The sequence below is a fragment of the Bos javanicus genome, chromosome 6, assembly GCF_032452875.1.
Source record: "Bos javanicus breed banteng chromosome 6, ARS-OSU_banteng_1.0, whole genome shotgun sequence".
Taxonomy (NCBI): Eukaryota; Metazoa; Chordata; class Mammalia; order Artiodactyla; family Bovidae; genus Bos; species Bos javanicus.
This window is the reverse complement of record NC_083873.1, coordinates 46,146,692-46,170,673: the sequence shown is the minus strand read 5'-3', so window position 1 is coordinate 46,170,673 and position 23,982 is coordinate 46,146,692. Positions and strand designations below refer to the sequence as shown.

Genomic DNA, 23,982 nt, shown 5'->3' with positions numbered 1-23,982 from the left:
CAGCCTACCAGGCTCCCCTTTCCCTGGGATTCTCCAGGCAAGAACACTGGAGTGGGTTGCTATTTCCTTCTCCAATGTGTGAAAAAGTGAAAAGTGAAAGTGAAGTCGCTCAGTCGTGTCCAACTCTTCATGACCCCATGGACTGCAGCCCACGAGGCTCCTCCACCCATGGAATTTTCCAGGCAAGAGTACTGGAATGGGTTGCCATTGCCTTCTCCAAGAGAAGAGGCATGTTACCGTTTTTGTCAATCACTCCTATTTGTCTGGGCATAAGCAAGGCCCTCACCATTCTAGGTGGGGTCTCTAGACCTCAGTTCCTGTGCTACAGCATTGCTGAAGTACAGGATCTCAAGACACACAGAATCAGGCTACAGAATCAGCCTCGGATTTTAACCCCTTCCTCTGCTGGATCCTAGCATAGTTTGAGAAACACAGCTTAAACAGGGACTGTTGGTGAGGTGGGTGGGGCTTGGACCTCTTTTCTACATATTCTCCTCCCTCTGAGATCTCATCAGGCTGGTGGCGTCGAACCCCATCTATATGGGGCTGACTCCCAAATGTGTGTCTCCAGCACAGATGGCCCTGAGCTCCGGTTCCGGATATCTAGCTGCTTACTTGCCTTTCTAACTGAAGTCTAATAGGTGTCTCAGAATGAACCTGTGTGACTCTTCACTCTTGCAACCTTCCTCCAGCTACATCCCAGGGGAGGGACAGGACATGCCTTAATCAAAGCAGCAAAGTGGCAGGAAATTGCTGTGTGGGCACCGGGGTCCCTGCACAGCTCCCGCCTTCCCTCAACCTTGCTTCTCCACCCCAGCCTCCAGAAAGGTCGGCTCTTCTCTCAGGCAAGACTCTCTCTGGAAGCTTCCCAGACCCCACATAGGTCAAGCTCTCCTGGAGTATGGGAATCCCAGTCACAGCCTGCTTCCTGCTGGGCTTTCCTGGGCAGGGACTGTAGTCATCTCTTGATCACCAGGAGCTCACAGCACCTCACCCCGCCCTCTGAATGTGTGCCCAGGGATTACTGCAAAGTGGCTGAAAGGGACCCCGAGAAAGACAACAGGGGCAGGCCTCAGTTCCTCGGCTGGCTGCACAAGATTGTGAAGTGATGGTACTCCCACTCAAACAACAAAGTCCTTGTTAAAAACAACAGATTTTTATAGTGAACGTTACCTACTCAGTACTTCTGGGACACAGTAATTCTCATCCATAGATGATGTCCCTGGAGGGCCTTTTTTTTTGATGGTCAGATTCCGTCATCTCTGGGCTCGAGATGGTGACATTTTCGGTTGTGATTTAGTTGCTAAGTCATATCCAACTCTTTGTGACTCTGATGGGACGTCTCAGGCAAGGATACTGGAGTGGGTAGCTGTTTCTTTCTCCAGGTGATCTTCCTGACCCAGGGATCACACCAGAGTCTCCTGTATTGGCGGGTGGATTCTTTAGCACTGAGCCACCAGGGAAGGACCGACATTTTCAGTAGGAGCACTTTAATAGACATGCATATGAAAGTCAAAGTTGCTCAGTCGCGACCCCATGGACTATACATTTCATGGAATTCTCTAGGCCAGAATACTGGAGTGGGCAGCCTTTCCCTTCTCCAAGGGATCTTTCCAACCCAGGGATCAAACCCAGGTCTCCCACATTGCAGGCAGATTCTTTACCAGCTGAGCCAAGGGGGGCCCAAGAATATTGGAGAAGGTAGCCTATTTCTTCTCCAGCAGATCTTCCCAACCCAGGAATAGAACCAGGGTGTTCTGCATTGCAGGTGGATTCTTTACCAACTGAGCTATCAGGGAAGCCCATGACATGCATATACATATATTGAATACTTGAACTTAGTTTTGCTTCTTTCTGTCCCACCAGGAAAGCCCCATAAATGGCAGTATTTTATTACTGTATCTGCAGTTCCTGGCTGATGTAGAGCTAAATTAACTCATTCAGCAAAGTTAATACTGTACTTGGAGAAGGCAATGGCAACCCACTCCAGTATTCTTGCCTGGAGAATCCCAGGGACGGAGGAGGCTGGTGGGCTGCTGTCTATGGGGTTGCACAGAGTCGGACACGACTGACGTGACTTAGCAGCAGTAGTAGCAATACCGTACTGAGTAGAGGGCAGAGGCCAGGAATCTTAGCAAACAGACTGTTCCCCTACAAGGAACCCTACAAGGAAGGATATGAAATGCAGAGAACCGTTCCCCTTAACAGACATGGCAGGACATTCTTACCTATGGAACCCTAGTAGCCTGTTAAAATTTATACACAATCTCATGACAATTCCTACTGCTCCCATGGTTCCATTACACTAGGACCTGCCTGGACTATGCTCTTGCCTTCATCAGCCTATCCACTCCTTTAACATCCACACGGGCACGTCTACCTGGTAAAATCCTGGACCCCTCACTTTTTTGACATGGTTCAAATGCTTCTATCTCGATGCTGCTCCCCTAGATGTTGGTACTGCCTCTGAACCCTGACCTCCCCTCAGGTCCAGAGGGCCTAGGTTTGAACCATGGTTTTGCCACTTACAGCTGCAGAACCCTAAAAATGGCATTTCATTGATGAAATTAAGGCAACAGTGGCAAGACTTTCCTATTACAACACTGGTTGCAAGTAATATGAACCTATTCAAGTTCACTGAAGCACTGAATGGATGAGTTATCTCATGGTACTTAAGGCAGGAATATAATCAAGCTTCAGAAACTGGGAATGTTTCCTCTTTAGATGTCTGCTTCATTCGTCTTCCTGCAAACCTGTTCTTGCTTCTCAGTGGATGCGTCAGAGTTGCTACGTCAAAACAAGCTCCCTGCAATCTCCTGTTTGCTTCTTGCCCAATAACCTGCAGAAACCAAGAGGAAGTCTCTCCAGCAGCCCTGAGGCTATCAGTTGCTGGGTGTAGGGGGCGGGTGTGGTAAGCAGAGTCAGAGTTTCTGAGAGCCTACTGGGTGGAAGGGGCCCTTCTAGGGATGGCTGGAAGGCTAGAGGAGACAGAAGGGGTTTTGGTGTTCTGACTCATCTGAGAATCCTTTTCAAAACTGCCTATTAAATGGACTCAGAGATTTGAGGAATATGAAATATTTCAAGTAAAGCCTTTAGCATAGAGAATACAGTTAATACATTTTACTACAGAACTTATTGCTTGTAGCCCTCTAGAGCAGCTGCCTGGCACCTACCTATTCCTTATCCTAGCAACCTCAAATTCCTTACTGGGGAAATATTTCTTCCCCTGTTAGTTCTAAATCCAGGCTTGCCTGTGACCACAGAAGCCAAAGAGCCTCTGTGCTTAGTTGGTCAGTCACACCTGACTCTTTGCAACTCCATGGGCTGCAGCCCACCAGGCTTCTCTCTCCATTCGGATTCTCCAGGCAAGAATACTGGAGTGGGTTGCCATGCCCTCCAAGCAGTTTCTTTTAACTGACCCTTCCTCTAAGTGCACAGGACAGGCAAGCGACCTGGGCTCACACTGCCAGTGGCTGTCATCTGCAAACTGAATCTAGAGCAGCTGACTTAAGGATTAAAGAGGTTAGGCTCACAGTAGTGGCTCTCTGGGCAGACCATTCCTATGATGCAGAGTTCCTCAGTTCACAAGAGCTGCCCTCCTTAGAAACATGATCCAGGCTTCCCTTCAGTTCCTATGAGTTTCTGCTACTCTTACAAAATCCCTTTTCCCTAAGTTAACCAGGATTGGTTTCTGACTTAACTCTTGTTAACTCTAACAACCTCTATTGTACTGAAGGTGTAAAATTTTATATCTTTAAAGTATTAAATACAAAACCACCATATCACTGTTGTCTTAAATGAGCAGCAAGAAAAGAAAAAAGCCTGAAGACCATGATCCTGGAAGACCCAGACCAAGTGGCCTCCTGTTTCTCTCCAGAGTTGTATAATTTAGCACATATTTATGTGTAAGGCTTGGCTAGAGGGAGTAAGAACATTAACCAAGAGGCCAGGACACTACATTAATAGTGAAAACAAACAAACACCTTGAAATTGGATAGCACGTTCAAGTGAAGAAAGCATTTTCAATCCATAATCACATTTGGGCTTTTCACATTCTCTGGGGCTATGTCTTTCTCAACTGTGAAGTGAGGACTGACACAGAATGGCTATTCCCTATAAAGCTCCTTAGGGAGACAAAGCCTTTAACAGTACTAGCCCCTAGTAACCTGAGTCCCTGCTCCTTTGTGACTGAGACATCTAGTGTACCCCTCGAGCATGACTTTGGGCCACCTGGGTCCACTTCTGAAGCCCAGCTCTGCTAAATTTAGTGTATAACTTTGGGCAAGTCTTGAGCCTGTGTCATCTCTGATACAAGCATATTAGCTCACAGTGTCGTGGTGAGGATTAAATCATGGCCACAAAACAATTCACAGGTGGTAAAAGTGATTTCCATCTCAATCTTGCCTCTCCCCTTGTCCCTCAGCCCAAGTCATCATCTTAGCTGACTACTGAAAACCCCCATTCTGGACTTAAAAATCCAAGAAACCTGAATACTGTTCTATAGACTGGTATCCAATACATTATTGAAACTGTAATCTAGAAAGCTTTTAGGAAGGGCCTTGCTATGAATTAAATTGTTTTCCCCTAAATTTCATGTTGAAGCTTAACTTTCAATCTGACTGTATCCGGAGACAGACCTTTAGGAGTTAATTAAGGATTGGGTCCTAATTAAAAAGGGACTGTGGTCTTAAGAAGATACAGATGTCTCTGTGCTGTGGAAGCACATAGCGAAAGGTGGCCCCACCTGCAAACCAGTTAAGTGAACTCACAAGAGCCTAACCATGTTGGCACCTTGATCTCAGATTTCTGGCCTTTAGAAATGTGAGAAAATAAGTTTCTGTTGTTTTAAGCCATGCAGTATTTTCTTATGGGAGCCTAAGCAGACAGACAAGTCCTTCGTGAAAATTTTTAGGAAAACAGCCATGCCCTGAATAAGCTCAGCGCCTAGAACATTACTGGCTGTTTAAACATTCCTAGCTGTGTCTTTGGAGAAGGAAATGGCAACCCACTCCAGTGTTCTTGCCTGGAGAATCCCAGGGACAGGGGAGCCTGGTGGGCTGCCGTCTATGGGGTCGCACAGAGTCGGACACGACTGAAGCGACTTAGCAGCAGCAGCTGTGTCTTAACTAATTCCAACTTATAGCACTACTCAGAAATAATAGGGATGGATATTCATGCTTCTAAGCAAATACGTGCACATTCCATTATCCTTCACCTGACATTCTTCCCAAAGAGCACATTTGCACCTTTGGCATCTTACCAGCTGACAACCGTTAGAGCTACTCTCTAGGATAATCAATGATTAAAGTCACAATGATTGTTTCTGAGTCACAATTATTTTCCAAAGCTTTTCATTATTACATCGAAGTATCTGAATTAAGAATTTAGCTGTGAAGGTTTAAGAAGCAGGAGAAAATCACAATCACTGACTTTGTGTTGTGTGGTGAGTGAGGACAAAGAGAACATCCTTGCAGGGAGAAAGCTTAGTTTCAGGAAAAAAGAACAGCTGTCAAAATTGGCTCAACAGGCCACTGGGAATGACCTCATCACACTCTACTTTCTTATAGAAGAAGACGGGGCGGGGGGGTGGGGGGGGGTGTTTCTGGATCAACAGTCTGGGATTTCAGCATCAGCAGAAATGATCCACCAGGCAAAGGTGCCAGAAATGAACGACCTGCATGCTGACTACACTCAATGAGCAGGGTCGTGGAATACACGGAGGTGAGAAGCAGGGACTACAGTTGATCATGCCAGAAAGAACTTAATACACACCTGAACTTCATACTTATCTTTTAGAAAATGTGTTTTGGAATTTCACATTTTAAAGTGCTACTTCCAAAAAAAATAAATAAATAAATAAAGTGCTACTTCCCCCAAAGCAAAGCATTCTATAAATTCCATTAAAAAGAAAAAAACCTTAGTTCAGCATGAATGTTTCTTGTTAAGAGTTGAAACCCTGTTCCTTTTCTGGATTAGATAATGTTCACCTGTCTTTTATTTAAACCAAGATGAGTCACGACTTCTTACGTATGTGTGCATAACACCTTAAACTATTTGTTGAACACCTGCACGCCAGGCACACAGACAACTTTATCCTTAACACACAGAACTGTGAGTAACTGTCCAGTCTTGCAGGTTCTCTCAACGGCTGTGTGTTCTATCTCCCAGCCTAAAGCTTTAGGGTTTGACCATAGGTCAAAATTAATCACCTCATTTGTACCTTATATACGTCAACTTAATCGTTGCCCTCATTGTTGTCTAGCACTAAACTTGGGAAAAAGATTTTTCTTTGGGAAGAGGACTTACTACTGGGATCCTTCACCACTAGCATCTGATGTAGCTTGCCCTCTGTATCTTTTAAACTGGCAACCATTTAGGGATCCAAGGACAAAAAATATATACATATACACTGAATGGGTCTTTCATTAGGTTGCTTAGAAAGTGATCACATACTCTTTATACATTGTATTATTCCCATCTAAATTCTAAAGGAGCTATTACTTAATCTAGAGATGAGAGTCTGGAACTGACACATACACACTGCTATATTTAAAACAGATAACCAACAAGACCTACTGTTAAAAGAATAATAAATTATTTTTTAAAGGAAGCCATTACCAATCTTAGCCATTGAAAGTCTCACCATTCAAACCCCAACTAATTTATTTAACAATCACTATTTTCAGAAGCAGAGAAGGCAATGGCACCCCACTCCAGTACTCTTGCCTGGAAAATCCCATGGACGGAGGAGTCTGGTAGGCTGCAGACTGCAGCGACTGAGAGACTTCACTTTCACTTTTCACTTTGATGCACTGGAGAAGGAAATGCCAACCCACTCCAGTGTTCTTGCCTGGAGAATCCCAGGGACAGAGGAGCCCGGTGGGCTGCCGTCTATGGGGTTGCACAGAGTTGAACACGACTGAAGCGACTTAGCAGCAGCAGGAGCAGCAGCAGCATTTTCAGAAGATGTCTATAGCAAAATCCTGATAACCTGGCTTACGTTTTTTTCCTTTAGGGGATGTCAGATGAATAAACTTGCTATGATTTAAAAAATACGTAACAAGCTCCCCCTTTACTGTTTCCCTATTGAACAAAGTGGGCTTCCCTCATAGCTCGGTTGGTAAAGAATCTGCTTGCAATGCAGGAGACCCAGGTTCGATTCCTAGGTCGGGAAGATCCCCTGAAGAAGGAAATGGCAACCCACTCCAGTATTCTTGCCCAGAGAATCCCATGACAGAGGAGACTACAGGCCATGGGGTCACAAGAGTTGGCCACAACTTAGCGACTAAACCACCATTAAACAAAGTATGCTTTCTCTGAAAGCCTACTGAAGAGCCCCCAACAAAAAGCACAAACCATTCTATGTTCTTTCACACACCAGGCCCAAATGATAACTTCATACTGGAAAAGCAAGCTGTCATTAAATAATGCTCGTCAATCATGTTGAGATTAGTTCAAAATGTTCCTGAATTAGGAGACAACTCGAGTTGTCCAAAGTCTATTTCCCCATTTACAAGGATTAAAAAAACAAACCCTCTCAAAAAAAAACCTTTCTTTTTAAAGCACTATCTAGTTAAAAATGAAAAAAAGAAAAATAAAATCAGTACAGTTGTTACTTTGATGTGATGAAGCTTAGACAGCAAGGTAAAACTATAAACAAACTTTTAAGTATTCTGAAATCAATGATGATAATACATGTATCAGGCACGTCCAACAGAACACTTTTACAATGGTTTACATTTCCTTTTTATTTATTTCTTGAAACTGCCCATATTGCAGGTTTCTCATGGATGAAATATGGAACTGAGCAGATTCTTTTTTCTACAAAATTATGGTATAAACTTGCTCAATTTTCTATCTTATTGCTAATAAACCTTACAGGCGCACAGTTTGTAAAATAAACCCCTTAAGGACTGAATGCGTAGAGCATGCTGCAAGGTACAAGAAATAAGCTAAAAATGAGCATAAACCTACATCTGGACCAACACAGTACTGAATGCTGGCAAACATTTATCACAACACAGGGAAAAATTAATAAAAGGAAATACAGTTCAGTCCTGAAAGGGTTAAATAGAAACCCTAATATATTATTGTTTCTAACCATCCATCCCACGTTACAGTGCTTGAAAACAAAGTCAAAAGTCTGGCACAGAAAATTACACACATTTGTTCAGTATTCATCAGAAACACAGCTGCTTTTGAAATCAAAAGTAAGTAACTTAGTTAATAATTGAATAACATTTTGATTCAAAAAAGAACCCCACCACCCCCAACCCCGCATGGATTATCTGATTAAACATGAATAGTTTAGTTCTTAAAAACTGTTGACAATTTCCTGTGAGGGCACAGACAGTACTAGTTTCGTTAAAAAAAAAAAAAAACTAACCAGTTATTATCGCAAATAAGTCTGTGCAGTAAGAGTGACAAATATTTTACCAGTTAATACGCACATACGGGTATCTTTACTTGTCGTGGTTTAAGAAAAGTCAGCAGCAGATTATACTAGTGTTCAACTCTGAAACCATTCAAAATAAACAGGGCATTTTATATTTATAGCTTTTTGTTTGCCTTCTCAATCTATGTAATCAATTAAAACAATATATTAGATAAGAGGCAGCTTCTATGCATATTTTCAGAAACTGCATAGAATCATAAAAGCATAGGATATACTTCTAATACATGACTTAAAAAAAAAAAACTTGAACGTACTATACTTTAACTGAAGTGGTTACCATTCTGAGAGCCTTTATGAGGGAAAATGATCAGCATCTCTAATAATGCCACAATTGGAGGAAGGGCCACGTTCTACAATATTATAACTGGAGGACGAGGCTCCTGTAAATTATACACTGAAAATCAATTCACAAAAAATTTTTTAAGCAGCTGACAAAAGAACTACAGATAAATGATAAGCCATAACAGACAAATCATTTCAGTCTGTGGTATGTAGAATGGCATAAAGCAGTGGCAGGGGGTGGGGTGGGGGCCTGTAGGAGTATACTCTTAAATCTCAAAAAAAGAACCAACAACGAAAAGGGTTTACAGTCTAATATTTCAATTATCTTATTAAAATAAACAGAGCCAAAATTAGACTTAAACAGTAAAAAAGCAAAAGTTCATTTTAATGAAGTCATAAACTTGAAAAAAAATATTTGAGTTGCAATGCTGGGTAGGAATAGTTTGTGCTTCAAAAGCATCTTATTTGTTATCAGTTAATTTAATATAAACTGGTAACTAAACAACAAACTTGGGAAGTGGAGGAAACCTGTGGCCCATTTCAGCAGCACTGAAAACATTTCTGCGCTCTGAACAAAAAGCACTGTGTGAAGGCTACTTCCAGACTCAACAGAGAGCAGAATAAATACTACTCAGAAATAAGCAAGTTTGCAAGAAAAAGCCAGTAAACAGTTAAAACAAAGAAAGATAAGGCCACAAAGAATTCTGCCCTTGGTCACTGAAACAGATTTGAAGTACGAGGCAGGGTTAGCTTACAAGAGAAGCTAGTGACGGGAGCAGACTTAAAGAGAGACAGGCTGTATACAGCATAATGCAGCCGGTATTAATTAAAAAGGCTTTCAGTCAAGAAAAGACCACAACAACTTTAACTACGTGTTTTACAAATGACTTCGCCCTTGAAAACTGAGGAAAAAGCGACTTCAAGATGTTAGGAACTATATTTACAATGGCATAGTCTGAGCAAAAGAATGAGTAATGAAGATTTATCAAAGCTGTGAGGTGGGAATGGGGGGAAGCTACTAATGATGATGTTTTAAAAAGCCTACAGGTGGAAACTTTTCAAAATAGCCCAGGACACCAAAAAGACAATTTCTGTACGGAAAGATATGCAGGAAGTTACAGTTTTGCATCCTTAAGGTACTTGTGGCTTCTGTTTCATGGGACAGTAAAAGCTTACCACAATCTAGAGGTAGTTTTTACTCGAAGAAAGATGATTGTATTACTAGACCACGTCCTGTAACATTACACACATAGATCCTGTACTAAATGTAGCCCAATGAGTCTGCTGCAATTTCTAAGAAACCAAACAAAGGTATAACCAAAGTGCAGGAACAAAACCAATGTAAAAGAGGTGAGTCCAGCACAGACAGGGAGCACACAACCCGGAATGCAACCAAATCTTAAATGGAGAGGAAATGTTTTCTGAGTGGGTGACATTTGCGAAGACACTCAGTGTTGGGGAGAAGAAGACAAAAAAAAGGGATTTTTTGCATTTTTATAATCTTACAACTATCCATTTCTAAAGTATTGTCTTCCAGCTATTTTAGTTGGTCATCTAGTAAGAGCATCCTGTTTCAAGGTTACAGTGATGTTTTGACCTAGGCTACCCCCGCCCCCCCCACCAAAAAAAAGTAAATAAAACCATGCTTTTGCTGAGATTTTTTTCCTCATTATACAATAAGGGCACCATCTACCAACTGGTAGCAAATACTTAGCATGATACTTTTTTGTTATCATATGCCAACAAGGCAGAAAAACACCCTGCTGAATGAAATCACTGGGAATATTCCAAGTTCAAAATAAAATGTTTAACTTACACATAATACAAGTTATGTACAAGATAAGGAGGGGGAGGAAACCTGAACAAATGTTGACTGAGTAGATACATTTCTGCACAGGAAAAGGGGAGGGAACACTGTAAAAACCAACATGTTCCATGCCATTAACTCATTAATGACTAAATGGCCACATTTAATTTCAGGTAAATGTTAGAACCTCTTAGATTACCACTATAAATACATTAAAAAAAAAGTAACACAGAGAAATAACTATCAACGGTATTTGAGAATAGAGACTAAGTACATTGAATGTATTGCAGGCAAGGCAGAGGCATTTTTTTTTAAAGCTTTTGCACAGACTTCATATAATCTTAAAAGAAATATGAATGCAGGCCTTTACAAGATTTGACTTGCTGAAATCAAAACACCTTCCATTTAAGAAAAGTCATAAGACTTCAGCTTTTAAAAAAATAATAAAATAAAAAGAACAGTTCCAGCCTTGGACCAGAAAAGACCTGGAAGAGTATGGTAATTAGATTAAACAAGCATGGTCAGGCTTGGAACCTGAATGTACTTAAGAGCAAAAGCTCAAAGTGGGTGGGGAGGAGAACAACCTATTTGGTAACAAAGGTATATTATATATGTGATATAAAAAAGGTATGGTGAAAATGTACCTTTTACTAAAGCTTATACAAGTTCCTTGGTCCATAAAAACTATGTTAGATTTTTGTCTTCTAGTTTGATTAACATTTTTTTTGAGGACTTCCCTGGTGGCTCAGACGGTATAAAGCGTCTGTTTACAATGCGGGAGACCAGGGTTCGATCCCTGGGTCGGGAAGATCCCCTGGAGAAGGAAATGACAATCCACTCCAGTACTATTGCCTGGAAAATCCCATGGACAGAGGAGCCTAGTAGGCTACAGTCCATGGGGTCGCAAAGAGTCGGACATGACTGAGCGACTTCACTTTGATTAACTTTTACTCCAGCCACATCTCTATTTCTCGCCCATTTAAACAAAATCAAACAAAAACCAACCAAACAAAAATAACGGCTGAAAAAAATAGATTTCCAGAAGTTTGTACATTTAGATGTTTTTTGTTTGTTTGTTTTGTTTTACTGTGGCTTCTGCACTTCAAATCAGCACTTGCAGGTAATGGGGTTTTTGAATAGTATAACCTGGTATGAAAAGTTTTCCCAAGAAACCACAAAAGATTGTTCATTTTTTTCTTTTTTTTGTCAACATTTTGCCGCACTCAAGTCAGTGTAAGTCCTAGCAAAAAGACGGTAGTTAGGACACAACTGTTGCTGTAGATGATGTGACACTGGTTGAATTTGTGCTGACGTTTGTGTAACTTCCCTCGCTGTTTGTGTTTGATTCATTAGGGGGCACTTGGCTTGAGTTGGCTCGAAGGATTGCTCCCGCTGCACTGCAGTGTGGCCGTGGCCCTGGTTCTGGGGTATAGGTAAAGGTAAGGCTGGTGGAATAAATGATTCCATCATTACGGACCAAAGTTACTGGAACCTGGACTGGCTGCCGGACCCATCTCCAGCCTTCTCGGAATGCAGAAATGTCTGGGACAACACAGAGCATACTCTCTCCACATCTGAGGAGGAAATAGAAATCACTTAAAAGCATGGCAAATTTTATAAATGAAACTTAAAAACAAGGTTGCTTAATACAGGACAATCAACCTCTTAATACAGGACTCTTGGGAAAGAGTCTCACATACCCACCCCCATCAAAAACTCTGGATAATGTAAAAAATTGTATTAAGTACCTGTACATAGTTTCAGCTTCTACATCCCCAAACCACACTCGTAAATTTGGAGTGAAATTCTGTCCTGTAAGTTCAAGCATTGCTACGTCCCCACCGCCATTCAACTGCAATTCACAGAAAATCAAAACAACGTTGAGGAAACTTTTCATTTTTCACTAAAGTATACAGATGAGTTTTTCACTCAACTATCATGTGCAAAAAAAAAAAGACAATTAAAATACTTCCTTTAAATAACATGATTATAAAGACAAAGTGAACTAAAACTCGATATACAAGCTGATTTACATTTAAATTTTCTTGCTAAAATTATGTGTGCTCCTCTGATTTTCTTCTTCTTCACTGTGTAAAAAACCCTCCAAAGCACAGGATTTGAAGAAAAATGAAATTTATTGTGAAGTAAAATTACTCCATGTCATAGATGAACAGTTGCAAAAAGCTGAAGTCAACTTGTAAGAGGTCTCACCTGAAGACTTTCTACGACAGGCACAGGTGTGACTGGGGCAAGGACAGGGCCCATCCCCTCATAAAATGTATACTCTGCCTTATCCGTACTAATGATTGTCCAGGAAGCTCCATCATTTATCATCTCTTTATTTGGTTCTTTTGGGCATGGAGTGGCCTTAGAAAAAAAGAATGGTTATAAATTATATACATTGTGGTATTATAAGACAATTTTAACAAAGTAACACTCATGAAGAGAATTTAGTACAAATTTACAAACTTCCCAGGCACCATACTTTTCCAACCCCTAATTAAAAATAGAATATTAATATGGAAACCTCACATAAGGCTAGTTTTATTTTAATATGAACTACTTCGTGACATACAAAAAATTAATAATACCTTTCAGAATAACCATTTAAGTAAAATTACAAAAGATCAGTATATGTGATATAATTAGCTGCTTAAAATGCTTCAGAGATCCCTGAGAGAGAGGAGGGCTTCCCTGTGGCTCAATGATGTAGACTCCACCTGCCAATGCAGGAGACGTGGTTTAATCCCTGGGCTTGGAAGATCCCCTGGAGAAGGAAATGGCAACCCACTCCAGTATTCTTGCCTGGGAAATGTCATGGACAGAAGAGCTATGCCCATGGGGTCACAAAGAGTCGAAAACGGCTGAGTGACTAAACAACAACAACAAGAGAAAGGGAGAGTGGAAGTTCCCTCCTCCTTAGAGAACTATAGAAACTTCTGCACTTTGAGCAGGAAGGAACCAAGATATGAACAGCAATCCCCTATCCCTACCTCAAAACACCTAGGCCAGACCATCAGTGCTGGGCTGAGGAGACCAGCTGTGCGTGGCCATCTCTCTGGAAAAAGTCTCCAGATGTCCACAAATGAGTTTCATGTGGAAGTGTAACTATTCTACTAAATCATTTGTTCATGTCATAAATGTCCTCATGAAGGTCTTCTGATATAGTTAAAAATTAGATTTTGACTAATTAGCTTTTAACATGTCATTATTACCATCTTAGAAGACCCCAATATAAATCTGATGAGAATTATGAAACCCTCCTCCAAAATATGCTTGCACCACTATATACAGTGTTATCTGCACATATTTCAGGTGACTCTCTGAACACCCAACATCTACTTTTGGATAATCTGAAGAACTTTTCATCCCTCAGAATTAGATGTTAACTGTTTCTCTTAGAACATTCTCATAGTTTTGAGTTCTTTGAGGTAGAATGACTACCATGTCTGAAGAACATATGGGCTAAGGACCCTTGAAATCGGGATAAATACCTGAACACAGATTCATGTATTTGGATACTATTAACATTTTTTAAACAAAAGTTTCATGTTTCTGAATGCTGCTAACCTAACAGTTTGCACATTTTAGATTTTACCAGCAATTTAGAAACATACCTGAAACTGGATTATTCTTTCTTGAGAAAGGCACAAGTACATTCTTTCTGTATCCTTAAGGTAAAACGCACATTTGTGGAGCTGTGACACAGGATCATCGGCATCCAGTAACGCGGTCTGCTTATCAACCTTCCTAATTATCTGCATTTCAACAATTAAAAAAGGAAAGGTCATCACATATGGAGAGTCTTCATTTCCTACACTGTTAAGAGTCCACGGCAAGAATCTACCATGAAATAATACATCACAGATACCTGTCACATATCTACATACATAACACCATTTACAAACAATAAAGTTAGGCATAAAAACACTTTTAAATTGCAAGCATGTTAAGAATGCAGAGATGTTACCTTCTCCCACCAACTCCTAAAAACAATAGGGCAGGCAGGCACTTGCTTTCTAAATCTGTGCTTTTCAAACTTTGACATCCGTACAAATCATATGGGGTTCCTGTTAAACATATATCTGTTCTGAGCCTGCAAATCATAGAGAGGGCCTGATATTTTGCACTTCTGGCTAATTTCCAGCTGATGTTCATCCTGCTGGTCTATGAATTGTATTCTGAGTAGCAAGTTCAGATGGCCTCTCCAATAACACACAATGACAAACATTCCAACATCAAAGGGAAAATTATCTCTAAAGGTCACTATGGGTATGCTAGTTAGTACCTAAGTCCATTATCACACTTACATGCTGTTGCTTTGTTTTAACATAAAATAGGCATCATTCTGCAGATTAGGAAACAGGCTCAGAGGTCAGGTTAAGCTCCTCAAATTCACCCGGTCAGTAGCTGAAGAACCAAAGTATGATTCCAAGGCTGGCTGCCTGCCCAGCTTGAACTCTTTCCATTATATAGTATGACCTTACACTATAAATATTCCACAAAACACATAGGATATCTGAAAGATACTACTACTCAAACCTTCAGTGTTACCTATCACATGGAAGGTAATCACTAAGTGCTTGAGGACTGTGAAGATTACTCTCAACAGCATACAAACATGTTGGAACTACTTCTCATCTTTAAATCAGAAATAAAGAAACCCCTTCCTTGGGACTTCCCTGGTGGTCTAGTGGTTAAGACTCCATGCTCCCAAAGCAGGAGGCATGGGTTCTATCCCTGGTTGGGGAGCTAAGATCCTGCATACCAAGTGGTATGGCAAATCAATAAACAAAGTCTCCAGTCACTGACATTAAAAAAAAGAAGAAACCCCTTTTTCGCCTTCCCTCTTACCGCCCCATTTCTCTGTTCCCCTTTATAGCAAAACTCCTCTTCCTCACCATCTCATCTCCTGAAATCTCTCCAACTTTGTGTTTCAAACTTGCTCTTGGTGAGGTCCTTAAGGACTTCAAGACAGATGAATCCCATGAGCACCTCTCTGTCCTCACCTTAGCTTTCTCAGAAGCATCTGACCCATACATTCTTCCTTTGGAAATACACCTGCTCTAACTGCCTTCAGTGCTCCAGAGCTGAGTCCCCAGATCTCTTTCCCTCCTCCCATACTCTACAGACCTTCTATTCTCTTTAGAGGTTAGCAGTAGTAGTGTTAGTCACTCAGTTGTGTCTGACTCTTTGCAACCCCATGAACTGTGGCCCGAGGCTCCTCTGTCCATGGGATTCTCCAGGCAGGAATATTGGAGTAGATTGCCCTTCCCTTCTCCAGAGGATCTTTTCAATCCAGGGATCGAACCTGGGTCTCCTTCATTGCAGGCAGATTCTTTACCGTCTAAGCTTTAGAGGCTGGCAATTCCTAAATTTTTATCCAGTCATAGCCTTTCTCAAGCACTCAACTTGTATATTTAACTACCTATTCAACAGTTCCACTTAAAATGTCTATTAATAGCCATCTCAATCAAAAATATAATTTTTTATTTCTTCCTAAGCTCAATAAATGACACCATGTTCACTCAATCCTAAAACCATGGAGTCATCTTTGACTCCTTACTTTCTCTTACACACCATCTGTCAACAAATTCTGTTAGGTCTACTTTCAAATAAATCAGTGACCTTTCATCCCCTTACCAGTACCATCTTGGTCTAAGGTATCATCATCAGCTTCTTGCCTGAATTATGACATAAGCCAAGTCATCTTTCTCTTTGCTTCCACCGCTATATCTCCCTGTGCTCTTATTCACAAAGCAGCCAGAATTATTCTTCCAAACATAAACCAGCCATCATTCTCTGTTTGAGAGCCCCAGTGGCCTCCTACTGTACATAGGTAACAGAAAGTTTTGCCCTAGACAGAGAGAGGGATTTGACAAGATGCTGCCCATGGCTTACTCTGCAGCATCATTTCCTGGCACCTGCCCTCTCCACTGCTCCCTCAGCTCTTGCTACAATGGCTTCCTTGCTAGTCCTCACACATTTCTGTCCTAAGTTCTTCTGCTCTCATTCTGTCAGCCTGAAACGTTCCACACCCAGTTTCTGTTTCTACAGAGCTAAAAATACGTAAATATGAAGAATGTTGGTTTTTAATAGTTGTGGCTTAGGTGAAAAAAAAATGATCATGGAATATAAGTTAGGTGTGTGAATCAAGTAATAAAAACCCAATAGTACTGCATAATATTTATAGCACTGTTCTGAGCACTTTTACAAATATCAATTCATTTAACCCTTCAAAATTCTGTGAGTTATTAAGAATGTCCATTGTGGAGCAAAGTATTATCTGAATACTTGTCACTCAAGTAATATCTGAATATTTGTCACTCTACTTATATCACCACTAATTTTCGAGTTTAAAGGGAGATAGTACACTTTTAGCAATTACATTTTCTAATATATTCTGTGAGACTAATAAACTCAAGTAAAATGTTTCCATTCAACTCTAGCCTTAAAACTGTGTTTAAATTTAACAATGCTTGAATTTTAGAGAAATAGTGAATTTTGAATGAAGTAAGCCTAAAACTTCCTATAAGTCGACCACACTCATTTATGACTTCACCACATAAGAATCAAGATCTGCCTATAACAGCTTTATTCCTATAACCTACTGTTTCTCCACTACTTAATCATATTGAGAACATGGGTCATGTTTGGTTCAATTTTATTTCTCACAAGAGCTCTCTGGACATAGACACTGCTGAGTGACCAGGTCTCCCCAATAAACAAACCAAAGATGCCCCCTACTATTTGGTATCAAAAACTTGCTGTGATAATTTCTAACTATTAAGAAGAGGAAAGAAATCTGAGAAGCCAGGTAGTGTGAATGTTATAATTAGCTATGTGTGATGAGAAAGTGATGAATTCTAACACCAGGAGTTCCTCCCACCAGCTCTCTCTCCTCTATGCTGGCTCTGTACGTTACTGGTACAGTGTTTACTGTACTTCTTAGGTAACTGGGCTGCAGCCCTTAAGGACAGAAAACATACCTTATTCATACTCTTAGCACTACACCTTGTAAATGCCCAGGCTAAATTTATGCTGCTGATTAGTTTATCTAACAGATGGATGTCCCAAATTTCTGGGGTATCTGACAGACTTGAGGATGTGAGACAAATGCTAACCGGTGTTTCTTATTAGTTGGCTACATAGATTGTGCCTGTTCTCAAAGTACCCAAACCAGGATTTCTCACTAAGACCTTCATCCCACTGAAATTGGTCTTGGGGGGGATAGTGTTCTTCAAGCAAGGATCTCTAATAAGGCTAATATTCTAGGACACATAAAATGCAAACTTTAGATATTAAGGCAGTGTTATCCTTCTTAAAAGCATATGAAAACTATAGAATGCTTCCTCTGAAAAACATGTTTTCATTGAAAACTGTATGTAAGTGGATGGAAAGGAAGGCAGGAAGTAGTATAGACCATAATAAAGCCTAGCTATGATTCTGAAGAAACTAATGCTTCAGTCACATGATCTCTAGAAAGAAGTATTTACTGTTAACAGTGTTAACAATCGTACTGCAACTTTTCCTAAGGCATTCTCTGAATCAGGTTTTTTTATTTCAACATTTCTATAATGAGAGCCACACAGTTTTGAATGTAAAAATATTCAATTAAAGATGACTTTCAAGCAAGGTAGACTGGTACTTTACATGAAACTAAGTGAAAACACCATTTTTAGATTTGAGTCAGTCTTTTCAGTGGCTTATATATAAGTTGTTGCTGGTCAGAGACATAAGCCTCTGAATTGTGCCTCCAAAGTACAAGCATTTAATGCCAAAGCAAATAAACATTATCCTTGGAATATAGTGACACAGAATAAATAAGAAGAGAACTTTAGTAAAATTTATTCAGTCTGTTTTTTGGTTTGTGTCTTCCTAATTTATGCACCCTTCTTTCCCTACCTTTCTCCCTTTTATAATCTATCTTAGATTCAAGGTTTTGTAAATTTATATTACTATGTTTCACATATTTTGACTTTAAGTTGAAATGGGAAATAAAATCACCTTGTACAACCACAATACAGAAAAATACAACAAAAACCACAAGCTGATGCATTAACTTAGATAATTATAGATAATATCAGAAAATATCAGCCAATGAAATATTTCATCAAAGAGATACAAAGCATATTCAGGAAAGTAATACTAAAGTTCTTCCATTTGCTCAGCCCCTCCCCCAAGCTGACCTTGAATTGAACTTACTCATAAACTCCTTCCATCTTTAATACAACTAAATTGTGTTGTTTCAGAAAACAAGGGGGAATATGATGCAGAATGTATAAGAGGCTTTTGCTTCATTCTGCTAAGAAAAGCAGTTTTTTACTACTTCAAAAAGCCCAAACACTGTCTCTTTTTGCAGAAGAGTAAACTAAAAAAAACTATGCTTATATTTTTAAAGAAATTTACAGTTTCTATGCTTTTGAAAACTTGGGCCTGTGGCAGGATGCAGCAAGCACCACAAAGAATGACTAATGAACCTACATTAGTTAAGAAAATAAATCATAATGTAACTTTGAGTGCCCTCTATCGTCCAGATAAACTACCCAAAAAAGGGGAAAGCTGTCAAAATTTATTATAAACAGTCATGAGGTGATTAAAGCCATACCAATCTTGGGAGTGCCATGCCAGTAACTGAACACACAAGTTTGACTGTTTGTCCATAATGGATGTATCCATCGCGGACTGTGAATTCTTCTCCTTCTGATTCATCATCATCCACTGCAGTGCGATGGAAACAGAGATCAAATTATCATCTTTAAAATTTATTAATCTGCTTATAAAAATGGCAAAACTAAATATATCTGTAAGTCTTATTATTTAAAGAAATTTAATTTCACACTAAAAAAACCAAATGCATATTTTTATACTCACAGAGATGAATGTAAAATGCTCCCCACTGCTGAGAACTGGCATGGAAATTACCACCTTCTACATGCAAGTATCTGGTGCTAACTGTCTGGGATCGGAGTCTATTAAACAGAGCCACCTTTGTTCCTGAGGCAATGCAGACTGCAAAGAAAAAACAGCTATTTATGTGATTGGTGGGGTGGGGGTGGGGTAACAGTAAAGAGCAAGAAGGGACCAGTACCTGGTAAGTTATGACTATTCTTTACTATAATAATTAATGGATTCTGCTAACACTTATTTCAAACCCCCCAAGAAAATATAGATAATACTCCCCCAGAAGTCAGGGTAACTCTTTTATTAATAATGTTAAGCTACAGATATATAATATGCCCATAAAAATGATTTTTAAACAAGTGCTGTATATTTAACATAGTGTTGTTTTTTAAAAGGAAGTTACTTTTAAAATAATAGGCGTCAATAGGAAATTGATTAAATAAAACATAGTATCATTGACCTAATTGAATAATGTGTATTTAAATGCACTGATGAGAAAATATCTCCCTGATATATCAATGAATGCAAAGCAGACTACACTGTGGTTTCATTAGGTAAACATACACATTTTTATGTGATAACATATGTCTCCACGTGCTCATATATAATCCCATGGAATATATTCAAAGATAGGGGTCTAGAAGGTTGTTTACCAAAGATGATGGCAATTGCCTCTGGATACTGTGGCTTTAGAGATTTTGCTTCCTTCTAAATACCTTAAAGTATAGCATTATGTAAAATTTCTTGAAAAACCAACCACATCTATATAAGCAGGAAAAATACTCTGTAAATGAAATACGTTCTCTGCCATCAAAAAACTCAAGAATCAGCAGAAATACAAAATTAAAGACTTTAAATAAAATCCTATAATTTGAATTGGCTTAAGACATCTGTGCATGCTCAATCGTGTCTGACTCTTTGCGACCCCATGGACTATAGCCTGCCAGGCTTTCTCTGTCCCAGGGATTCTTCAGGCAAAAATACTGGACTGGGGTTGCCATTTCCTTCTCCAGGGGAATCTTCCTAATCCAGGAATCGAACCCGAGTCTCTTGCATCTCCCGCACTGGCAAGCAGATTCTTTAGCTACCTGACTGTGCTGCACAACTGAATTGGAAACAACATAAATACATGGCATTAAATGCCTCCTGATGCAAGAATACACAGAATAACTACACAAAAAAGATCTTCATGACCTTGATAATCACGATGGTGTGACCACTCACCTAGAGCCAGACATCCTGGACTATGAAGTCAAGTGGGCCTTAGAAAGCATCCCTACGAACAAAACTAGTGGAGGTGATGGAATTCTAGTTGAGCTATTTCAAATCCTAAAAGATGATGCTGTGAAAGTGCTGCACTCAATATGCCAGCAAATTTGGAAAAGGCAGCAGTGGCCACAGGACTGGAAGAGATCAGTTTTCATTCCAATCCCAAAGAAAGGCAATGCCAAAGAATGCTCAAACTACCACACAATTGCACTCATCTCACACACAAGTAAAGTAATGCTCAAAATTCTCTAAGCCAGGCTTCAGCAATACGTGAACCGTGAAATTCCAGATGTACAAGCTGGTTTTAGAAAAGGCAGAACAACCAGAGATCAAATTGCTAACATCCACTAGATCACTGAAAAAGCAAGAGAGTTCCAGAAAAACATCTATTTCTTCTTTACTGACTATGACAAAGCCTTTGACAGTGTGGACCACAACAAACTGTAGAAAAATTAAGATCATGGCATCCGGTCCTATCACTTCATGGCAAACAGATGGAGAAACAGTGGAAACGGTGGCAGCCTTTTTTTTTTTCTGGGCTCCAAAATCACTGCAGATGGTGACTGCAGCCATGAAATTTAAAGACACCTACTCCTTTGAAGAAAAGTTATGACCAACCTAGATGGCATATTCAAAAGCAGAGACATTACTTTGCCAACAAAGGTCTGTCTAGTCAAAGCTATGGTTTTTCCAGTAGTCAGTATGGATGTGAGAGCTGGACTATAAAGAAACCTGAGCACCAAAGAATTGATGCTTTTGAACTGTGGTGTTGGAGAAGACTCTTGAGAGTCCCTTGGACTGCAAGGAGATCCAACCAGTCAATCCTAAAGGAAATCAGTTCTGAATATCCATTGGAAGGACTGATGCTGAAGTTGAAACTCCAATATTTTGGCCACCTGATGTGAAAAGAACTGACTCACTGGAAAAGACCCTGATGCTGGGAAAGTTTGACGGCGGGAGGAGAAGGGGATGACAGAGGATGAGGTGGTTGGATGGCATCACTGACTCAATGGACATGAGTTTGAGTAAACTTTGGGAGTTGGTGATGGACAGGGAGGCCTGGCGTGCTACAGTCCATGGGGTCGCAAAGAGTCAGACACGACTGAGTGACTGAACTGAACTGATGTAAGAACGCTATATCATTGTGAAGCAGGCTTGCCCTCCAGCAACAAAGAACAAACTGAAATCTGATCAAGTTTCTAAATTAACTACTGACAAAGACTCTCTCCTTAACCAAACTTCAGACAGGTTCCTCTGAGCCCTTTACCCATGGAAACTCTTCCTTGGGTCCCAATATTGGCCTAGCTAGCCCAGTTATTGCCAAGAATCCTGCTAAGTCATCCTTCCATCCTTGATATCTGATCAAGTTTTTTCCCTCCACCTCTATATCTAATCATCTTGTTCTTGTTAAATCACTAAGTTGTGTGCAACTCTTTTGTGGTCCCATGGATTATATAGCCCTCCAGGCTCTTCTGTTCATGGGATTTCCCAGGCAAGAATACTGGAGTGGGTTGCCATTTCCTCTCCAGGGGATCTTCCTGACCCAGGAATCAAACCTGTGTCTCCTGCACTGGCAGATGGATTCTTATCCTCTGAGCCACCCAGAAAGTCCATCTGATCAACTTGGCCTATCTTTATAAAAATTCTCGTCAAGAATACCCACACCCTCGATGTCTCCTCTTAGTAACTTTCCACCTACTGACAATGTTCAACTCTGCTCCTTGACTATAAATTCCACTTGTCCTTGTTGTATTTGTAATTGAGCTTAGCTCTATACTGAAAGCTCTTTTCCCTATCGCAAATGTAGTGAATAAAATGTGCTTTTACCGCCTTTAATGTCCAGTTTTGTTTCTCTTTGACACTACCAATTTACTGAAAATACATTAAACTACACCAAGGGAATACAATTATTGAAATCCAGTATGTGAAAATCTCTCATAATCAATTGACTTAGCCTCTTGAATAAATAAATATGAGAGAGAGAAAGATGAAGAGAAAAATCCACAAATTTAAAAAGAAAATTCAATGATAAGTCAACACAATATATAATATCTGGTGAATCATATTTGAATTTTGATTCAAACCAATGGATAACCAACACCCCCAACCCCTACACACATTTTAGACAATTTTCAATTTGAGCACTGACTAGGTATTTAATGATACTAAGACATTATTTCTTTTTATAGTTGTTTTATGTTTGTTTTTGTATGATCATGGTTATTATAATTGTATTAGAATACAAAGACACACTATCTTTCTGAGAGGCATAGAAACAGTTATAGGTGATACAACATCTTGGATTTGTATCAAACTAAAATGAAGGCAGAGAAAAGTGTGGGTGGAGTAGGGTTACAGATCAAGATGAATCAAGACTGGTCTGAAGTTCCGATCACTGATGAAAAGTTGGAGGATAAACACAAGAGGTTTCATGTTATTATGCAACTCTACTTTAGTACGTTTGAAATTTCCATAACAATGATGATAATGACTAAAGCAGACTAAAAACCACCCATTATATAACATCGAATAAGTTCATTAAAAAAACAGAAAACAAAGTAAAAACAAGCAAATTAACCAAAATCCTAAAACTTCCGCCTTCAAAGAATGAAACTATTATCTGCAAATTAGTAGACAAGCTCTTATCCTGCCTTTTCTTCATAGACTACATTTAAAGCAAACAGCTAACAAATGCAAAAGTTAAGAATAAAAGAATTAGAAATGCCACTATTTTGCAACCATGATGAAGGACTACTAAAATCATTTGGTTAAAGTTTCCTGAGGAATTTTGTAACTGTTGGATTAGACTAACAACTCTACTTACTATAACCAGTCTTAGTGTGACAAGTGGGATAACCAGACAATAAGACTTCTGATCTGAGAGAAATGAACATATGCAGAACCAGCTAATTCTAAAATGAAGGTCTTTAGGTCTAATCAACAGTTTATAGGAGATATGAGAGACAGAGGAAACACGAATCAGTCAGATTCAGAATATGGAAATTCCATAGGAAAAATCAACCAATTTCAACAAACAAATAACACAGAAAGAAAAAAAAGGCTAGTAGAAAGAACAGAAACCATTTCAGGTTAAAATATATGAACCCTGTTTGGATCCAAGTTTGAACAAGCCAACTACTGAAGACAACAAAACAACAAAAGCACAACTGTAAAAAGATATTTTGAGACAGTATGATCAATCTGCACACGGACTGGCCAGTAGATGGCATTAATGAACTATCATCAACTTTTGTTGGGTATGGAG

General features: G+C 39.7%; 1 protein-coding gene across 10 annotated transcripts in view; it reads right to left on the bottom strand.

Annotated features, from left to right (window-relative positions):
• Positions 1 to 7,730: 7,730 nt before the first annotated feature.
• Positions 7,731 to 23,982, bottom strand: part of RBPJ (recombination signal binding protein for immunoglobulin kappa J region) — a 242,172-nt gene continuing 225,920 nt past the window's right edge. For all 10 annotated transcript variants that reach the window (XM_061419841.1, XM_061419844.1, XM_061419849.1 and 7 more), the window contains 6 exons: positions 19,419 to 19,556; positions 19,153 to 19,265; positions 14,162 to 14,302; positions 12,756 to 12,911; positions 12,293 to 12,396; positions 7,731 to 12,118 (listed from right to left, as the gene is read on the bottom strand). In XM_061419841.1, coding sequence (XP_061275825.1) covers positions 11,803 to 12,118; positions 12,293 to 12,396; positions 12,756 to 12,911; positions 14,162 to 14,302; positions 19,153 to 19,265; positions 19,419 to 19,556 — 968 coding nt within the window. In that variant the 3' untranslated portion in view covers positions 7,731 to 11,802. The remainder of the gene's footprint in view (positions 12,119 to 12,292; positions 12,397 to 12,755; positions 12,912 to 14,161; positions 14,303 to 19,152; positions 19,266 to 19,418; positions 19,557 to 23,982) is intronic.